Source organism: Spermophilus citellus, assembly GCF_964194105.1.
Source record: "Spermophilus citellus genome assembly, chromosome: 8".
Lineage (NCBI taxonomy): Eukaryota > Metazoa > Chordata > Mammalia > Rodentia > Sciuridae > Spermophilus > Spermophilus citellus.
The window spans coordinates 101,328,350-101,349,078 of NC_138189.1; the positions used below are offsets into that span (position 1 = coordinate 101,328,350).

General features: G+C 34.3%; 2 protein-coding genes across 2 annotated transcripts in view; one reads left to right on the forward strand and one right to left on the reverse strand.

The window, feature by feature from the left end:
* The window catches only part of TET2 (tet methylcytosine dioxygenase 2), a 127,688-nt gene that overhangs the window by 7,549 nt on the left and 99,410 nt on the right, over nt 1-20,729 (reverse strand). Inside the window, exons 7-8 of the mRNA XM_081304460.1 lie at nt 8,860-9,010; nt 7,417-7,506 (exon numbers count right to left, since the gene is read on the reverse strand). Of these exons, the coding sequence (XP_081160586.1) occupies nt 7,417-7,506; nt 8,860-9,010 (241 nt within the window). The remainder of the gene's footprint in view (nt 1-7,416; nt 7,507-8,859; nt 9,011-20,729) is intronic.
* Nucleotides 3,938-4,623, forward strand: LOC308654853 (peroxiredoxin-5, mitochondrial-like). Its single transcript, XM_081304545.1, is given in 2 exon segments — nt 3,938-4,196; nt 4,198-4,623. Coding segments are annotated over 2 exon segments (489 nt in total). The 5' UTR covers nt 3,938-4,001; the 3' UTR covers nt 4,492-4,623.

Below are 20,729 nucleotides of genomic sequence, written 5' to 3' on the forward strand. Positions count from 1 at the left end.
CTTTGAAATCCACTTTATCTATTTGTTTTACTCCATCAGTTTTAATTAATGTTAACATGATGTATTTTTATCATCCTTTAAATTTTATATTTAAAGCAGCTTCCTCGACTTTACCTTTTAAATAGGGGTGCTAAAAGCATTTACATTAAGAAAGGTTATTAATATGGTTGGTTTTATATACCATCTTGCTATTTGTTTTCAATGTCTTATATTCTCTTTCTTTCTCTCTCTCTCTCTCTCTCTAAGTTTCAGGATTATTTTCTAGTTTTCTCCCTATAATGGCTGACTAGCTACACCTCTTAGTGGTGCTTAAGGTACACCATACCTTTTTAAAAATATATATATTTTTTTAGTTGTAGATGGACACAATACATTAATTAATTAATTAATTATGTGGTGCTAGGGATTGAACCCAGTGTCTCACACAGGCAAGGCAAATGCTCTACCACTGAACCTGCACCATACTTTTTTCACTTATGACAGTCTATGGTGGAGTAATTTACCAAGCTGCATAATAAATAGTATAATAAACTATCAACTCCAAGATTCTGTGCTACTTCTGTATTTGTGAATTCAGTATAGGTTGTGAATATTTTAATATAGCAAGTTATGAAGATATTTTTAAGTTAAGGAAAAAAGTTAACACATGTTTAGCATTTCTAATACCTTTCATTCCTTTTTGGTAGATGTGTATTTCTATTTTGTTTTCTTTCTGTTGAAGGATTTAACATTTAAATGATAGTTTGCTAGTGCTGAATTTTTTTCAGCTTTTATATGTATGAAAATTTTTTTTTTTTTTTTTTTTACCTCTGAGAGTTGTTTGTGCTGGTTATAGATTTCCAGGTCAGTAGTTTCTTTTTTTTTTTTTTCAAGTACTTTAAATATTCATCTATCTTGCATCATTTGGACAAAGTCTCAAGTCTTATCACTTTTTCCAGTATATGTAACTTTTAAAAAATTTTTCAATATCACTAATTAAGCAAATTGATTATATTGTTCTTTTAAGTGCTTTTATTTTTCTTTAAGAATTTCTCTTTCCTAGTTTGATGTTAATACTTTTTTTTTTTTTTTTTTTTTAGTCAGGCATTGAACCCAGGGGTGCTTGACCCCTGGGTCACATCTCCGGTTTTTTTTTTTTTTTTTTTTTTTAAATCTGAGACTATTTCTATTGGTTAATTACTGACTCTTTCACTGTTGGTTATGTTTTCTTTTTCTTTTTAATTTTTGAATGGATGCTGGAAATTGTAAATTTTACTGTTGGTTCTTGCATTTTTTTTTTTTAAATATTTTTTCTCCTGAACTGCTATTGATTACTTTGAATCATGACCTTAAACATTTATAGATGGACTCAGAACAGCCAAATCACGTGAATACAATTTGAGTATTCTTTCTGGCAGGTATGAACAAGAACTATTGATGAGATCAAAAGATTATTCTGCCTGCTTTTTTTGAAGGTACTTGTCCCCAACTTTGGTAGTTTCTCGACATATAAGTTCTGCTCAGGACTCAAGTGAATACTTTGGAGCTCTTCTCAAGGAAACTCTCTCCTCTGTCATACTCTTAAGTCCTGAATGAAAGCCACTTCATCAAGATTCTTCATGACAAGATGATAATAAAGTATTTGATGGATTATTATCTGCCATTGGGTTCATATAGCTTATTTTTATGTGGATTACTAGAAAGTTACCTCCGTTTCTGGAAGAAAGTTCTAAGTGCCCAGCTTTCTGATGGTCTCAGGTTATGCTGTCTAATTGGCAGGTACTAATCATATATAGCTAAATTATAATAATAAATACTTTCACTTGTCATATAGCAACCCTTTAAAAGACACTAGCCACATAATGAAAGTACCATATGTTATACTGAACAGCATAACCGAGATCATATAATATCTATAAATGATGAAAATAGTACAATTTAGAGAGTTGAATCTGTTTCAAGTTTACTTGTAAGACAAAGATAGAACATAGTTATCTATCATAGGTTAAAAAATTAATTTAAATTGATAAAATCCAGGCATTAATTCCATGAACCTGAAAGAATAAATTCTGTGATGAGTCAATAAAGCTTCCCTATACAATAAAACCATGAAATCAAGGAAGAACGTTTAGATGTGAGACATGGAGATAAGTCAGCTAGAGAAAAGTGGTAAAGATCAGATGGTAAGTTTTATGAAACCCATAACATCAAATGATCTTCACACAATACTGTGTGGAAAGATCACATAACTATTGACATTGATGAACATTGCCAACAGTACCTACCATGTGAAATAAAACACCTTATCCATTCACAACCATTAATTGCCTTAATTTAAATATGCATTGCATCTGTACATACACTCCCATATCTTAGGAATTAAGATTTTGTTGTAATGTCAAAAATATTCTGTACACTCCAGGTTCAGGGAATAAATATAACAATTTAAAATTCTCCAAAACAAAATGTAATATGGTAGAATATAAATGCTTAAGAAAACCAAGTGGGTATGAGACAGTCTGTAATAAGAATCAAGGGTATAAAAAAGAACAATGCTTTGTTATTCTGTTCCTTTCTCCCAAGAAAAGCCACTTGATTAATAACACCTATAAAAAAATTCATTCACTAGAACATGTCCAAACTTTAAATCTAGCAGCAGACTGAATTCATTTTCTTTTTTTATAGCTTAATTTATTAGTTATCTCTTACCCAGCATTAAACTTTTTACAAAAGTACCAAAGCATTCCTTACGCTTTTCTGTGATACTGGTTAAAATAAATAAGGTTGTAAAATAACAGCAATGCCCCCAATATTTTTTAATGGCATTTAAAATAATTTTCAGAAGTATTTGCACAATTTATAAAAGCAATGTTGTACATAAAATATCTATTTAGGGTAAGTCTAATGTCTGGTTTTTCTATATAGTCTAAACACGTTAGCATCTTAAAAAGTACCATGCACTTGAAAACATTAGTTATTAGCTATTATATTCTCTGCTGACACCTTCTCACCACCTCCAGCTTTCCTCTATCAGGTTCCCTCTTTCCCTTTAATCTTTAACCATCCCCCACTCCATTTCTCCAACCCTCCCCCACTCTTACTTGACTAGCTTCTCTTCCTCCACTTAAAACTAAAATATGGATGGGTGACATCACTAAGTGGCTGCTGCACTTCCCTTCACAACAAAGGTCCAAACCAAGGGGTAAAAAAAAAAAAAACAAAAACAAAAACAAACCAAAAAAAACCCCAGCTATTTTGCTGGTATGTTTGAGGCAAAGTGTCAGAGGACAGTAGGGATGCGTCAGAGATATTGTGCAGCATGAAGATACACACGATGGTCTTAAAAAGAAGGAAACTAAGTGTATAGCACCTGTCACATCTTAGACATCAAAACTGAACCAAGAGGGACTTCAGTTGGTTGGGAAAGGCAGAAGATCCCCAGCAATCCCCACTCACATGGATACCTGAAGCATTTGCTGCTGGAGAAGCCAGTGGCTCAGTCTGGGGAGCTGAGTTACCACATGGCTGCATTCACCTGCCTGTAACATGGGAAATGCCTACAGTGTCCATCAGAAACGTTATATGACCCATCCTCCATCTCTGAAAGGAGCTTGGTGGACGTCTGAGTAGTCTGTCCCCCGGAGCTCCTCAAAAGACACTAATGCACCCCCCAGAAACCGACAACCAATCACTCTACTATAGACACGCCATCCCCACCTGTGCCCACAGTGATGGCTTTCCCCTCACATGACCCATAGGAGCTCCACACCCAGAGCCAGATCCAGTGCCTAGAGCTGTGAACAAACCAGCCTTGCCTAAGAGCTACATCCCAACAAGTAGTTCATACTTTCTGAAGGAATCTAGATTTGATGTAATCCTTATCAATATACCAATTATGCTCTTCAGATAACACACACAAAAAAACATGCCTAGAGTCCGCGGCAGCTACAGCAAGACGGCGGCTGGAAGGAGGAGGTTGGGCGCGTGGAGGGGTCTGCAGTTTCAGCAGCACCGCCGCAGCCATGGCCCGGATCAAGGTGGGAGATGCTCTCCCCTCCGTGGAGGTGTTTGAAGGGGAGCCTGGGAACAAGGTGAACCTGGCGGAACTGTTCAAGGGCAAGAAGGGTGTACTTTTCGGAGTCCCTGGGGCGTTTACCCCTGGCTGTTCTAAGACCCACCTGCCCGGTTTTGTGGAGCAGACTGGGGCTTTAAAGGCCAAAGGGGGTGCAGGTGGTGGCATGTCTAACTGTGAACGATGTGTTTGTGACTGGAGAGTGGGGACGAGCCCACAATGCAGAAGGCAAGGTTCGGCTCCTGGCTGACCCGACTGGGGCCTTTGGGAAGGAGACAGATTTATTACTAGATGATTCATTGGTGCACCTTTTTGGGAATCGCCGGCTCAAGAGGTTCTCCATGGTGATAGAGGATGGCAGAGTGAAGGCCCTTAATGTGGAACCCGATGGCACAGGCCTGACCTGCAGCTTGGCCCCCAACATCCTCTCGCAGCTTTGAGGCCCTAGCCTGGACACACTCCCTCTGCCCTCTCCTGGCTCACCTGCCCATCTCTACCCCAGTTGGGGCCACCCTGCTGGAACCTTGGCCAGATTTCCGCCATTAAACTCTCCTGGCTCAAAAAAAAAAAAAAAAAAAAAGCCTAATATTTGTAGTCCAAAAGATCCCGAATAGAAAAAACAAATCCAGGGCAAAAATATCAAAGCTAAAGATGTTATATATAGTACCTGACTTGAAAACATAGTACAAAGCTAGAGTAACCAGAGCAGTATGGTTGCTTGCATAAATAGATTGGAAAAATAGTGTCTTTTCAAATATCGTCTTTTCGAATAACAGTGCTGGGAAAACTGGATATCCATATGCAGAAGAACAAAATTCAACCTCTACACCATATATAAAAACCAACTCAAAATGGACCAAATACTTGAATTTAAGGCCTAAAATTATGAATCTACTAGAGGAAAATATAGGGTTCAAAACGTTTCAGAATTTTGGTCTTGACAAAGATATTATTTTGGTAGGATCCTAATAGCACAAATAACAAAAGCAAAAATTGACAGGCATTACAACCTAAAAAGTTCTATAGATCAAAGTGAAAGGACAAACTGTGGAATGGGGGAAAATATTTATAAGCTATTCATGTGATTAATTTCCAAAGGAAATTAAGAAATACAAAAATTTAAAAATTGTAAAATGGGCAAATGACCTGAATAGACATTTAACAAGAAAGTTAAAACAAATGGCCTACACATGAGAAAATGCTCAGCATTGATGATCACCAGGAAAATGCAAAAACAAAGCCACAATGAGATATCTCACACCAGTTATCAAAAACACAAAAATTAATGTGGTGAATATGTGGGAAAAGGAGAACTCCCAAACATTATGGGTGAAAATGGAGATTAGTACAACCATTATAGAAAATACTATGAAGATTCCTTGAAATATCAGAAATAAAACTGCCCTACAATCCAGCAATCCTACTACATGTATACATACACAAAGAAATTAAAATCTGCATCAAAGAGAAATCTGCACTCTCATGTTTGTTTGAACACTATTCATAGTAGCCAAGATATGGAATCAACCTAGGTGACCATTGATGGAGAAACAGATAAATTGTGTTATAAATATAGAAGGGAATATTATTCAGACACAATTAAAAGAATAACTGTGTCATTTGCAACAAAATAGATGGAATGGGAGGGCCATGCTAAATGAAATGTCAGGCACAGAAAGACAAACACCACATGTTTACACATATGTGGAAGATAAAAAAAGTTGATCTCAAAAAGAAGCATGGTAACCAGGGCCTGGGGAAGGTGTAGGGGAGAGAAGGAGGGAGGGAATGGACAGTGGGCATAGGGGTGCAGTAGCCATATGTTCTTTAACATGATAGGATAACAATGATGACAGTAATTCATTAAATATCCCAAAACAGCCAGAACAGAGGATTTTGAATGTTTCCAACAGAAAAATATGAGATAATAGGTATTTCTTCTATTGTGATCATTACACATTATATGCATTTTGAAGTGTCCATATACCTCATAAATATGTACAATTACTGTGTCATAAAAATATGTTCTAGAATTCCATCAACCCTTTCTTCTCTTGATAATGTCTACTCTGCAAAATTTCTTTAATTCTTACATATTAAAATATTTCATCTCCTTCCTATGTTTTCCTAAAGCCCAAATCACCAATGCTAGCCTAGGTTTTTCTCCTGATTCTTTAGTTAACCAAGAAGCATGTCAAACCAATCATGTCAAAAGTAAAATTTAATCATCTTCCCTTCTCTTACCAAAACATACTATTCCTCACTAATTTTTGGTACCAGTTAATAAAACCATCTCTCCAAATTCTGTTGCTTGTTCTCACAAAGAATGAGAAATTATATTTCTTTAAGACCTTAAAAATCTCTTGACCAATTATAATAGCTTCTTTTTCTCTCTAAACTTACACCAATCCAAGTTTCCATATCAGAAACATAATTTGTCTTGTTGAATGATCTTTTTAAAATGACAAACTATGCCCTCCTCCCTCATATCCAACACATCCTCGAAACACCTCAATGGTTACTTCTACAATTGGGTCTAAAGACCTCTGTTTAGATATAATGTCCTTGAAGACCTCTGTTAGGCATTCAAGGACATTACATTTATACTTTTTATTACCTCAGAAATGTTCATAGCCCTATTGTTTCTGTTATTTCATCCTCCAGTTGCTATTTCATATGTCTCCATCTCCCTTAAAAGGCACTGCTTATCTTTATGTCCCCAGTGAATACCCACTGTTTGATTTCTATTGTTGATGTTGTTATTGAAACCACAGAGCCTTTTACACCCTTTTGCTTAAGTAATGAAAGATTTTTGAACAAATCACTTAGTTATCTTACTATAGTAGCCTAGCATACAAAATAGGCCAACCCCACCCCAGCCAACCCATGGTTTATGGAGCCAAGGCCAAACAAAAGAAGAAAATATGGCAAAATCTAACATATCTGGACATATATATGTTAGACGTATATGACACTACATCTCTACTTCTGGGAGTAATCTGAAAGTGTACAATACAGTATATTCATAGCTTCCTATTTCAAGAGCTTCTGTGAAAATAATTAATGTATGATTAATTGAGGTCACATAATTTCGATGTAATCACAAAACTCTGCTTAAAGAAGCAAAATTAGTCATGTGAAAACAAGGTTAGTAGATAGAACACCTGAGGCTTAAAATCTCATTGTTTTTAAAGTTTAGAAGATCACAACTCTTTTGGATCATATCAGAAACAGAACACTGCAGCACTTCCAAGAAGGAAAAAAGAAAAATAAGGGAAAGCTATTTCTTTAAGACTATTTTTTATTTAAATGGATCAATAATAACCAGGCAGTTAAAATCATTGCCAATAACTGTTTACACTTACCTGATTATTATACGCATCAGGTGCAAGTTGCTTGTATATTGGTGCGATAAGAGTTGACAGGTTTTGAAAATAAGCCTCTAGTTTCTCTTCCTGTATAAAATAAACCATTTGACATTAAATTCTAAATCTATTCTCTACACATAAGAACACTATTAGTTATATTATTGCCCCAAATATTGGACACAAAACAATGAATGGTGCCTTTCCTTATCAAATAACTAAATCATCTTAAAAGTATGGACACATCCAACATCACCTATTTTTGTGCTATGAAATAAGTAGCTATTTGTATTTTTTGTTATATTAATTGAATTTCTACTAGGCATGTAGATAGTTGATGTTTTACATATGCTACGCTACCCTATGCTGTGTGTGTGGGGGTAGGTTAAGGAAGCCAGATATTATAAAGGGGTCACATTTCCACAGTCATCATCCAATTATTTATTGAAAGGATTTGTTTGGTTTACTTTGTCTATTCTCAATCTCTATTTTATAGTGTTTATAAAGAGCAAGCCAAGCTTTGCTCCAAAGAACTAAAAAGTACTGAAAACTTCAATTGTGGATAAAATTCTCAGAACTAGAATGTGTTTTCTATGAAAAAGTTGACAAAGTTTACTTGACAAAGGAAATGCTAACTTATAATCCTACCATCCAAGTTTTTCCAAATAATATGCTTTTAAAAACGGTAGGTGATAATACTTGGCTATTTCATTCGAACACATAAGTTCTTATTTCAGATTATTATGAGGGGCGTTGTGGGGGGGGGGAGGGAGAGAAAGAAACAGGGAGCCACAGAGAGATATACACACTTGACAGAGAGGTGAACTTTAGAAGGTGGGCAGTTTCTGTGCAGAACTTGAGAGGAGGGGGTTTCCCAAACATCTTCTGGATTGGGTTTACGTGCAAATTGCTTAAAGTTATAAACCTGTATGAACTAGCCATGAAAAACTTTCAGAGTGGAAAATTGCTACTTTTTATCACTTTACTAAACACTTTCTCCTCTTATCAAACAAAAGAGGATGCTCAGCATGCTTAAACATTATATTATTGAATACATGATTGTTTGAAAAATATACCATGATTGAATTTTATGTTCACTTACTATATATTCAAATAAAACTTTTAAATTATAAGAACAACCCCCCTGGTGTACAAGTGTGTATTTTAATTGTATTTAAAATCTGAAAGATATGGTAGAGGAAGTGAAAGGAAAACATTTTTCATATTCAATTGCTAAACATATTGAGGGTTTTCTAATCTTTTAATTAGCATACTGTAGACTGCATGAACCAATGGCTTCAACAAGAAATCAAGGTTCATTTGATTTACCTGAGATGAAATTCCCTCTGCTAATGAGACTGTAACAATATATATCACAATTTACTTTACCCATGCTCATCAGTTTCCTAGAATGAATAGTTTATAATCAGGAAATAAACCAACCTCTTTTGGATCATCCCCAAGTAGCTTAAATTTCCTTGGAATCTTGCTTCTGGCAAACTTGCATCCATTATAATACATACTCCATGAACAACCAAAAGAAAAGGAGGCACCACAGGTCTTTGGATCTAGCCCCTGACAGGCACAGGTTCTCCTAAAAAATTAAAGGATCAAGTTCAAGACTATGAATAGCATTACCTAGGTTGCCAATCTCATAATCTGGGTGTGTATAAAAAAATGAATTTGAAAATAAGTCTAATAACTATTAACCTGAGGTACAATCACACCCAGAACAGAACAATCTCAATTGACTTTAAAACACAATTTATGGGTGAATTATTCTATCACACTGTTGCTTGCAGTTGTACTTAATTTTCATTGAATACCATATTCCATTTGCCACAAATTAGCTAAAAGCATACTATTACAATTGTAACAGCCCTAGTCAGATATATTTTAATAACAATAAACAAACAATCCAAAGTATAAACAATAAAACAACCTAGAAAACAGGACTTAAGTAGTCTTATGAGTATTAATGTTATTTTGACATTACTCTGTGTATAGTGATATAAAGAACTGCTTAATGTAAATAATCTTTACTAGAGATAGGAAAAAAACAGCATAAACCCATGATATGAATTAAAAACTTTTATTTCTAAAAAATAATTACTTCATGTGTCTGCCTAGTGAAATGACATCTCAGGAAAAGTGCACATGTAGATATATTGTGATTTCCAATAAAATGTATATAGGTTATTTTTAAGAATTTGTCATTGATGACCCTAAGCAACCAAACAGCTGGTAAGGAAAAGTTCTTTTAATTTATTAGTATTATTTCTATTAATTTATTAGAATTTCAGCTAATAAATGCAGGAGAAATTACTCAAATAAACAGAAATTCTAATACATGAATGTTCACAAAAATGTCAGAATAAGGATCTTTGAAAATTCCTCCATAAAGGAGATGAGTACTGGAAAAATTTATCATAATCAACTTTTTCAGAAATCTGGAATTAATAAAAATCTCATAGCAATATACAGTGTGTTAATTAAACAATAGGAATTGGGGCTTTAAATCAGTGGTAGAAGGCTTACCTAGCATGCATGAGGCCTTGGGTTTGTTTCCTAGCATCACAAAACCAAATAAAAAGCACCAGAATTTCAGTAAGAGTCATCTTTGTGGTGTTTGAACCTTCCCTATTCTCATTCTCCCGAGGCAGCCTTAAAAACATGAGTTCTATAACCTCTATAACTTCCAAAGATCCATTCCCAAAGTGCTGACATTATTTCACCTATTTAGTAGTTCCCAGGAAGAACTCACTAATAAGGTTATCTTTATTTAATATGACTTGGAGCTCACTTAATGTGAATAGATTTTTCCCACATGAAGGCATTTGTTGAAAATAATCAGAGGCAACTGTTGAGTACTGGCATTGCCTGACATGGTAACAGCAAAAAATAAATAAATAAATAAATAAATAAATAAATAAAATAATAATAATAACGATAACCAAAAAAGGTTACAAGTAAAATTGGAGATCCGGGTATAGTTCAGCAGTAGAGTGCATCCTACCTAGCTTGCACAAAGCCCAGGGTTTGATCTCCAACACTTAAAGAAAAAGTAAAGCATGGAAAATTAGGTGTTCATAGCTTTAAAATGTTCCAATATATTCCTGGGAATATGGAAAGCCATATGCACACATGGTAGGGTTCTTTGCATGATCAGAAAAGACCTGAGGAAGCCTTCAAACCTCATCACCATCTAATCTTGAGACCCTACACAAGCAGAAAACGAAGGGTAACAGTGTCGTAAACATCTTGGTTGTGTGTTGAATGCCTGCCCTACCACACATAAAGACTACTACAGCAAACACTGACTTATTGGATTTAGGCACCGAAGAAACTGTCTAACCATTAACTGGCTACTAAGCTGACTAAACAGAGAGTTACACAAGAAAGAGAATACAAGGTTTACAGAAACAATACAAAACCGTCATAAGGCAAATAAACAGAAATCAGAACTAATTCATGGGATGAAGGGTAGTGATATTTCCAAAGTTACATTATTCTAAAATGTCCAGTTTTAACAAATAAGGTCCGTACAAAGAAACAAAGTATGAGTCATACTGAGGAATAAAAGTTAAAATGTCCTGGGGATGTCCACTAGACCAATACTTTATATCATCTATTTCAACTATGTGCAAAGAACTAAAGAAAACTATGTTCCGGTAACTAAAAGGGAAGTAGAAAAACACTGTTGCCTACCATTTATTGATTCTTGATTTTAATTCTTGCACCAAAGGAGTCTTATTAAGGAAGTTGGGGCCTAATCCCACATGATGAAGATTAGGGCTTACTTTTTCTTCTATTCGACATAGGGTCTCTGGTTTTATTCCTAAGTCCTTGGTCCATTTTGAGTTGAGTTTTGTTCATGGTGAGAGATAGGGGTTTAATTTCATTTTGTTCCATATGGATTTCCCAGCACCATTTATTGAAGAGGCTATCTTTTCTCCAATGCATGTTTTTGGCACCTTTGTTTAATATAAGATAATTATAATTTTGTGGGTTAGTCTCTGTGTCCTCTATTCTGTACCACTGGTCTACCAGTCTGTTTTGATGCCAATACCATGCTGTTTTTGATACTATTGCTCTGTAGTTTCTTCTTAGCAAAAGAAACAATCTGTGAGGTGAATAGAGAGTCTACATCTTGGGAGCAAATTTTTACCCTTCACACATTAGATAGAGCACTAATCTCTAGGGTATATAAAGAACTCAAAAAGTTAAACAACAACAACAACAAAAAACAAATAACCCAATCAATAAATGTGCCAAGGACCTGAACAGGATCATCATCTCTAGCAACTAGAGAAATGCAAATCAAAACTACTTTAAGATTTCCTCTCACTCCATGGCACTATTATGAAGACGAAACAACAATAAGTTGGCGAGGACTGAGGTAAAATGTACACTCATACACTGCTGGTGGGACTGTAAATTGGTGCAGCCAATATGGAAAGCAGTATGGAGATTCCTTGGTAAATTGGGAATGGAACCACCATTTGACCCAGCTATTCCACTCCTCGGTCTATACCCAAAGGACTTAAGAACAGCATACTACAGGGACACAGTCACATCAATGTTTATAGTAGCTCAATTCGTAGTAGCTAAACTGTGGAACCAACGTAGATGCCCTTCAATAGATGAATGGATTAAAAAAGGGCATATATATACAATGGAATATCAGTCAGCAATAAAATTAAAAAAAAAGGAAAAACACTGTCTCATAAAAGAGATGGGGAAGAAAATCCCACAGAAGCTGATATAATAATGTGTAATACAAATTGAATTCTGGAGCTAAATAGTATAAATGAAGTGAAAAACTCATTAGAGAATTAGCAGATCTGAACAGGAGGGAGGAGGAGGGAAGGATCTTGAAGCTACATCAAATGGAATATTTATTTATTTATCTATTTATTATTTTTTGCTTTTTAGTTTTTTAGACTGAATAAAAGAATGAAACAGAGCCCTGGAGAGGTGTGGGACACTATAAACTGTAGGGACATATTTATTATGGGAGTCCCAAAAGTGTTGGAGCAAGAGTAAGGAAAAGAGAAATAATGACTGAAAATTCCCAATGTTTGTGAACATTAATCAACATGTTCAACAAGCTTAACTATTTCTATAAAGCATAAACTCAAAGACAATCCTGCAAACAGCATAAACTGCTGGAAGCCAAGACTAAAGAGAAAATCTCAAAAGCTGCAAAAGACTCATGTATTAGGTAGTCACGGTAAGATCTACAGTTGATGACCCACCAGAAACAACAGAGACCAAAAGGCAGGAGATTAAATATTAACATAAGGGAATTTTAGATAGGACTAAGAAGCTCTGGTATACTACTACCCAGTAAGGTGAATATGAATAACAATCATACAGTATCTATCTCAAAAGACTAGTAGACAGGATTGTGAATGTTTTCACCATAAAGAAATGACAAAGGTTTGAGGCTATACATATGCTTAACCTGTTTTAACCATTGCACAGTGTGTAAATGATATCTCATTTAAATATACAAATTTTGTTTTTATGTATCATTTATAAAGTGCTACCAGTAAAACACTATGAACAAAGGATTTTATATCTAGAAAAACTACCCTTCAGAAATGGCTAATAAATTAAAACGTACTATAATAAAATGACATTTTATTGTTATCAGATATGCCCTACAAAAAATCCTGTGTCCTTCAGGTTGCAAGGAAATAACACTAGGCAGAAACCTGAATTGTATCCAAGAACTTGAAGAACACTGGTAAAGGTAATTACATAAGGAAACAGAAAAGACAATATGTTTGTGTATGTGTGTCTGCATATTTGAAACTACTTTTTATCCTATCTTATTTTAAAACAATTGCCTTAAATAATAATTTAAAAACTATGTTAATGTGTTTATACAATATATAAAAAAGTAACTTGACCAGGCACACTCATGCATGCCTGTAATCCTAGTTACTCAGGAGGATGAGGTATGAGGTAGGAGAATCAAAAGTTCCAGGCTAGCCTCAAGAGAACTTAGTGAGACCCTGTCTAAAAAAATAAAAAGAACTGGAAATGTAGCCCAGTGGGAAAGTGTCCCAGGGTTCAATTCCAACATGAGAAGAAAAATAACTTCTATGATGTAGGAACAAGTTTTCCTTTTATTACTGTAACTAATTGGTATTATTCCAAACTTAGTTGTTATGTAGTTAATTCCAGGGCCATAAGAAAATGACTCTAACAAATATAGAAAAAGAAATAAAAAGGGAGCTAAAATGGTACACTAGAAAATATTTACTGAACACAGAAAAGGCAGTAAGAGAACAATAGAGAAACAAAGACAAAAAGGCAGAAGTAAATTCTACCTTATCTGTATGGATATTAATGCATATAGAATAAATGCAATTAAAAGGCAGACACTGGCAAATAGACCTTTACATGACCTAATTATATGTTCTTTATAAGAGAAACATCTTAGTTTTGAATACACACATAGCTAAAAGTAAAAGGACTTTTGTGTGTGTGTGTGTGTGTGTGTGTGTGTATACAATAATGCAAATAGTAGCAAAAATTAGAATGCTTGTTTAGCATGTGCAAGACCCTGGGTTAAGTCTCCAGCATTGAAAAAAAGAATGTATTGGAGTGGCTACACTAATATCAAGTAAAATAAACCTTAAGATAATATTACTAGAGGGAAAATAGGCACATTTTATAAAGGTCAGTCCATTAAGATGATATAACTTTTTTTTTCAGGGTGGGGAGGGGGATGCCGGGGATTGAATTCAGGGGCACTCAACCACTGAAATACTCCACAGCCCTATTTTGTATTTTATTTAGAGACAGGGTCTCACTGAGTTGCTTAGCACTTTGTTCTCGCTGAGGCTGGCTTTGAACTCATGATTCTCCTGCCTCAGCCTCATTACAGGCATGTACCACCATGCCCGATAAGATGATGTAACTCTTACAAATATATGTACGTAACAAAGCACAAAAATAAATGAAGCAAAAAAATGACAGAATTAGAGAAATACACAATTTAAGATTCCATTTACAGCAATGGATAGAACAATTAGTTGAACAAGGAAAAATCAAAAGCTGTGAAAGTGCTACACACCAAGCAGACACACAACCATCAATAAAACACTCCACCCAATAACAGCAGAATACACACTTTCTTCAAGTGTACATGGACCATTCTCCAGGATAGAATATATCATGTTCTCTAATGAAATTAAAATTTAAAAACAGGATACTACAGGGACATAGCCACATCAATGTTTATAGCAGCACAATTCACAATTGCTTAACTGTGGAACTAACCTACATACCCTTCAGTAAATGAATGGATAAAAAAAATGTGGCACACATACACAATGGAATATTACTCAGCAACAAAAGAGAATAAAATCATGGCATTTGCAGGTAAATGAATGGAGCCGGAGAAGACAATGCTAAGTGAAGTTAGCCAATCTCCAAAAAACAAATGCCGAATGTTTTCTCTGACATAAGGTGATTGACTCCTAGTGGGGTAGGGAGGGGGAGCATGGGAGGAATAGATGAACTCTAGATAGGGAAGAGGGGTAAGAAAGAAAAGGAGGGGACATGGGGTGACAAATGATAGTGGAATGTGCTGGATATCATTATCTAAAGAAACATGTATCAAGAAACAAATTGGTGTGGATATACTTTGTATACAACCAGAGATATGAAAAATTTGTGCTCTGTATGTATAATATGAATTGTAATGCATTCCTCTATCGTATATAAATAAAAATTAAAATAAAATAAAATTGGTTAAAAAATAGTGAGACTGATAAATACAAGATTTAAATAAAATTAGAAATGAAGAAGGAGACACTACTACTAACCTTACACAAATTTTAAAAAAATTAAAGGGAACACTATAAAAACTACATTTCACCAAATGAAATAATGCAGATGAAACAAAAACATCCCTATAAATATAGAGTCACAAACTATATATGATGGAATGAGGTGGATATCATTACCCTAAATACATGTATGAAGACACGAGGAAAAAAAAAACTGACTCCAGAATAGAAAGTCTGAATTGACTTAAAAAGATGAAATCCACAATTACATGAACCCCACCGTACTTCCAGTTTCTGGTCTGGCATGGAGGAAGTTTAGAAGTTGTCACTTGATCTTAACATGTCAAGAGTTAAAAAAAAAAACTACAAGAAAATAAAAAACAAAATCACTACTTAGATGCGTCAGAAGTGAGGTCACGGTCCTGCATATTGGAGAGACAGGCAAATAGAAGGAAACCCAAGGCAGAATCCTCTGTGGGATCCCAAGCTGGCACAGGAAAAGCTTAACTGTAATTGATGAATTGCTAGAGGCTCAGGGTGGGCAACTCTGAGAGCTGAAATCTCTACCGCTATCCATTAGTATGTGGACCTAAAACTTTTGTGAGTTTTTACTCTAAGAAAGGAATCTGGTTTTCTCAGTGAATGCTGGAAAAACTCCATCCATGCAGACAGAGAGGGAGAAAGGAACTGTTCTGGAAAATGTCACACCATTTTATTCTTAAGATCTGCCCTAAGGAAAAATGAACTGGAGTCTAGACTGCAGGGGTTTTACCTGTGTATTGACCTGGAGGAAGAGGAATACTCAACACCAGCACACACTAGCCTTCCACATGTAAGAAGGGAAATACCAACTCCACTACAACAATCAGAGATGGAAGAGGGACTATAACTCCAGACTCCATGGATAGTAAAAGAATATTAAGAAATCTATGTCCACAGATTTGATAATCTAGCTGAAATGTACCAATTCCTTATAAGACACAATCTAGCAATACACAAAAAGGAAGACAATCTGAATAGGCTTCTATATATTAGAGAAATAAAATAAATTATTAATAAATAAAATCAAATTAATAAAATTCCAATAAAATTAATAAAAATTAATAAAATTAATAAAATTCCAATATAAAAAGCACCAGATTCTGATGGGTTCCTAGGTGATATCACATTTATATTTTAGCAAGATGTTGTACCAATTCTCTACAATCTTTTTTATGAGACATACGTAAAGGGAGAACCTCGGGGCTGAGGATGTGGCTCAAGCGGTAGCGCGCTCGCCTGGCATGTGTGCGGCCCGGGTTCGATCCTCAGCACCATATACCAACAAAGATGTTGTGTCCGCCGAGAACTAAAAAATAAATATTAAAAATTCTCTCTCTTTCTCTCTCTCCTCTTTCACTCTCTCTTTAAAAAAAAGGGGGAGAACCTCATAATTTATTTTATGAGTTGTGCATTTCTTTAATATAAAAAACAGACACAGTGCTCACAAGATAATTTTAGACCAATATCTCTCATGAATATAGGTGTAAAAGTCCTCACCAAGTAGCAAATTGTATTCAACAATGTATAAAAAGAGTAATATACTACAACCTAGTGAAATTTGCCCTACATAGAGCAGATTGGTTAAAAATTTGATAATCAACTAATGTAGTTCATTGCGTCAACAAGCTAACGAAGAAAAAAACACATGTTCACATCACCAGATGCAGAAAAAGCACTTGACAAAATTCAGCATCATATCTAATCAATAGATCAGAATACAGAGGCCAGAAACAGACCCATGTAAATATAGCTAAGTGCTCTTGGACTAAGGAGCCAAAGCGATACAATAGAGCAAAAATATTTTGCTATTTAACAGATGGCACTTGGACAAATACATATCTCCATTGCAAAAAAATGTGAAACTATTCAGACTTTTCAGTTGTTACAAAAATTAACTCCAAGTAGATCCCAGTCCTAAATGTAAAAAGCAAAACTATATAAAACTCTTAGAAGAAAACACAGCAGAAAATCTAAATGGAAAGGAGAAAATATTTTCAAAATATTTTCTGATACAAGACTCTTGTCCAAAAATACACAAATAATACTTGTAAATAATCTGGTTGTAAAATGTGCCAAAGACCTAATAAACACCTAACCAAAGTTGATACACAGATTAGAAATAAATGTATGAAGAAATGTTTCACATCCTATGTCTTTAGGCAAATATAAATTAAAGGAGTATTCTAATGTCATCTATTTGAATGGCTAAAATTCAAAACACTGACAATACCAAATGATAGTGAGGATGTGGAGCAACAGGAACTACTATTTACTGCTACTGACAATGAAAAATGGTTGTTACTGTGGAAGGCAGTTTGGCAGTTTCTTAACAAAATTAGTCATGTTCCTACCATAAAATCCATCAATTTTGGATTATTTATCCAGGAGATGAAAACTTAGGATTTAACTGATATTTATAATACTGTCATAAATGCTTATGCTTATACACTGATGTTTATAACAACTATACTCCTAACTGTCAATACTTAGAAGCAATCCAAATGTCCTTTAGTACGTGACTGGATAAATAAATGGTAGTACAGCAAGACATATTTTTTGGCTCTATAAAGAAATGCATTAGCAAAACATGGAGAGAACCTAAATGCATATTACCAAGTGGAAGAAACCACATTGAATGATTCCAACTACATGACATTATGGAAAAAGCAAAAATATGAAGACAGGTATTAAAGAGATCAGTGGTTACGATGGCAGGGGGTGAGGGTGGAGATGAACAGGTTGAGCTCAGAGATCTTCAGAACAGTGAAACTACTCTTTATGATACTTAATGGTGGAAACAAGTCATTAAATACTTATCAAATCCACAGAATACTGAACACTAAGAATAAACCCTATCATAAAAACTGAACTTTGACATGTGTGAGGCACTGAGTTCAAGTCTCAGCATGACATATAAATAAACAAATAAAATAAAGGTCCATTGACAACTAAAATATATACATATAATTTTTTTTAAAGTTTACCTTTTTAAAAAAATTTCCCACAAGGAAATGTCCAGGGGTAAATGACTTTGTTGATGAATTCTATCAAATACCTAAAGATGAATGAACATTAGTTCTTTACAAACTCTTCCAAACAACAAAGAAGGGAACATTTCCTAATACATTCTATGAAGCCACCATAATCCTGACACTAAAATCAAAGACAGTACATACAACTATAGACCAATGTAACTCATCAATATAAACGTGAAAATCCTCACTAAAATGTTAACAGACTGAATCCAGCAACATATAAAAAGAAGTATACAATATGGCTGAGTGGGTTTTATCTCAGAAATGTAATCAGTCCAATAAACAAAAATTAATTAATACAATATGCCATATTAACAGACTGTAAAAGAATCCCATGATCATTTTATTAGCTGCAGACACACCATGAGAAAAGTCCAAGACCCTTTTTTTTTTAAATTAGCAAACCAATTAGAGAGGGGAACTTCTGAACTTGATATATGGTACTATGGCTAGTACCATACTAAATATTGAAAGTAAGAAAATTGCCCATTGAAATGAGGAGTGGGACAACGATGTTTTCTTTTGTTCACTCTATTAAACATTTTTTGAGGTTCTAACAAAGGTAATTAGGCAAGAAAGAAGAAATAAAAGCATCTGAATCAGGAAGATATAAAACTTTCTATTTCTAGATGACATGATCTTATATGTAGCAAATCCTAAGGAATGCACTAAAAAGACTTAATAAATTTAATAAACTACTATAGCAAATTGGCAGGATATAAAAGATAAACAAAATCAAACACTAAAAGCACAAGTAGCAAATTTAATAAAAGACTGAATTTGAATTAAATTTAAAAATGCTTTGCTTTAAGGCATTATGGATAAACTGAGGACAGAACCTATGGAATAGAAGAAAATACCTGCAAACTATACATTTGAACACACAAAGAACCCTTCAACTCAAAAAGGAACACAAATGTGGGCAATGATTTAAGTAGACTTTTCTATAAAGAAGATATGTGAATGAGCAATTCATATGTGAAAAATGCCAATGTTACCAGACATTAGGAAAATGGAAATTAAAACCATGTGATACCCTTCATATACACCGGGATGGTTATATTTTTAAAAAGACAATTAATAATTAGTTTAACTAGTTTTCCTGATGATACATTATTGGGAGGAATATAAAATATTATCGCTGCTTTGGAAAGCAGTCTGGTATTTCTTCAAGAAGTAAAACACAGAATTACAATGAGAAACAATGTCATTTGTAGGTACATACACAAGAAAACTGAAAACATGTCAATGCAAAAATTTGAACACAGATGTTCACAGAAATATTACTTATAATAGCTAACTGGTGAAAACAATTCAAATTGCAATCAACTATTGCATGGATAAAGAAAATGGGCTTTATACACACAATGAAATATTATTCAGTCATAAAAAGAAAAAAAGCTGCTGACTAATATTACAAAATAATTGAATTTTGAAAACACTAAGGTATATGGAAGAAGCCAGATAGGCCAAATGTTATGATTCCACTAATATGTAATTACCTGAATAGACTATTCTGTTCACCATAGAGACCAAAAGTTTATAAGTGGTTGCCTCTTAGGAGGTGAAAATGGGAAAGGACTGCCTAAAAAATATGGGGTTACCCCCAGGGAGTGGTCCAGGTGTTTAGAACCAGGGAGAAGTAATGACCGTATAACTACTTTGTATACTGTAACAATTGAACAGTATAATTGAAAACGGCGAATTTTATGGGTATATGAATTTCCTCAAATTTTTTTAAAAATAAAACTCTCCATAACAAGTTTCAATAGCCTTAAATTGATTTCCCTCATGAAATGGCTACAAAAAACATGACATAAAAAGGGCATTTTTATGTCAACCAAGGGTCTTTCAAATACTATTAAAAATAGCACAAGACAGTTTTAATGACTCAGATTTTGGTTCATGATTAAGTGATGATTTAGTAGACTAAATATAATAAAAATATTCATCTATATAATAGATTTTCTAAAAATTATTAACCTTTAATTGTCATCTTATAAATATTTTAAAAAGTGAATATATATTTATATATAAACTAGCAAAATACAAGAGAGAGAGAGAGTGCTTGCCTAAGATGCATGAGGGCCCTGGGTTCATTCTTAGTATGTTCCCACCCCTAAATGATAAATGCCAGTGTAGAGAAGATATCGGATAAATAAAGGAGAAGAAAATTAAGCCAAAGAATAAGGATGAAATCACCCAAATCTAGAATGTGGGAAATTTCACAGAGAAAACCATCTGGTCATTTAACAAAGGAATTCCTGAAAAGAGGGGGAAAATATTACACATAAAAAGAAGCTTGTGAATCATAAAATTTATTATCCTAACTGGGACACTTTCAAGAGAGAAAGAAGTTCTATTTAATAATTATGCCAGAACAAGCATAATCTGGAACCATTTCATTCAAGAGCTCCATCAGATGTAA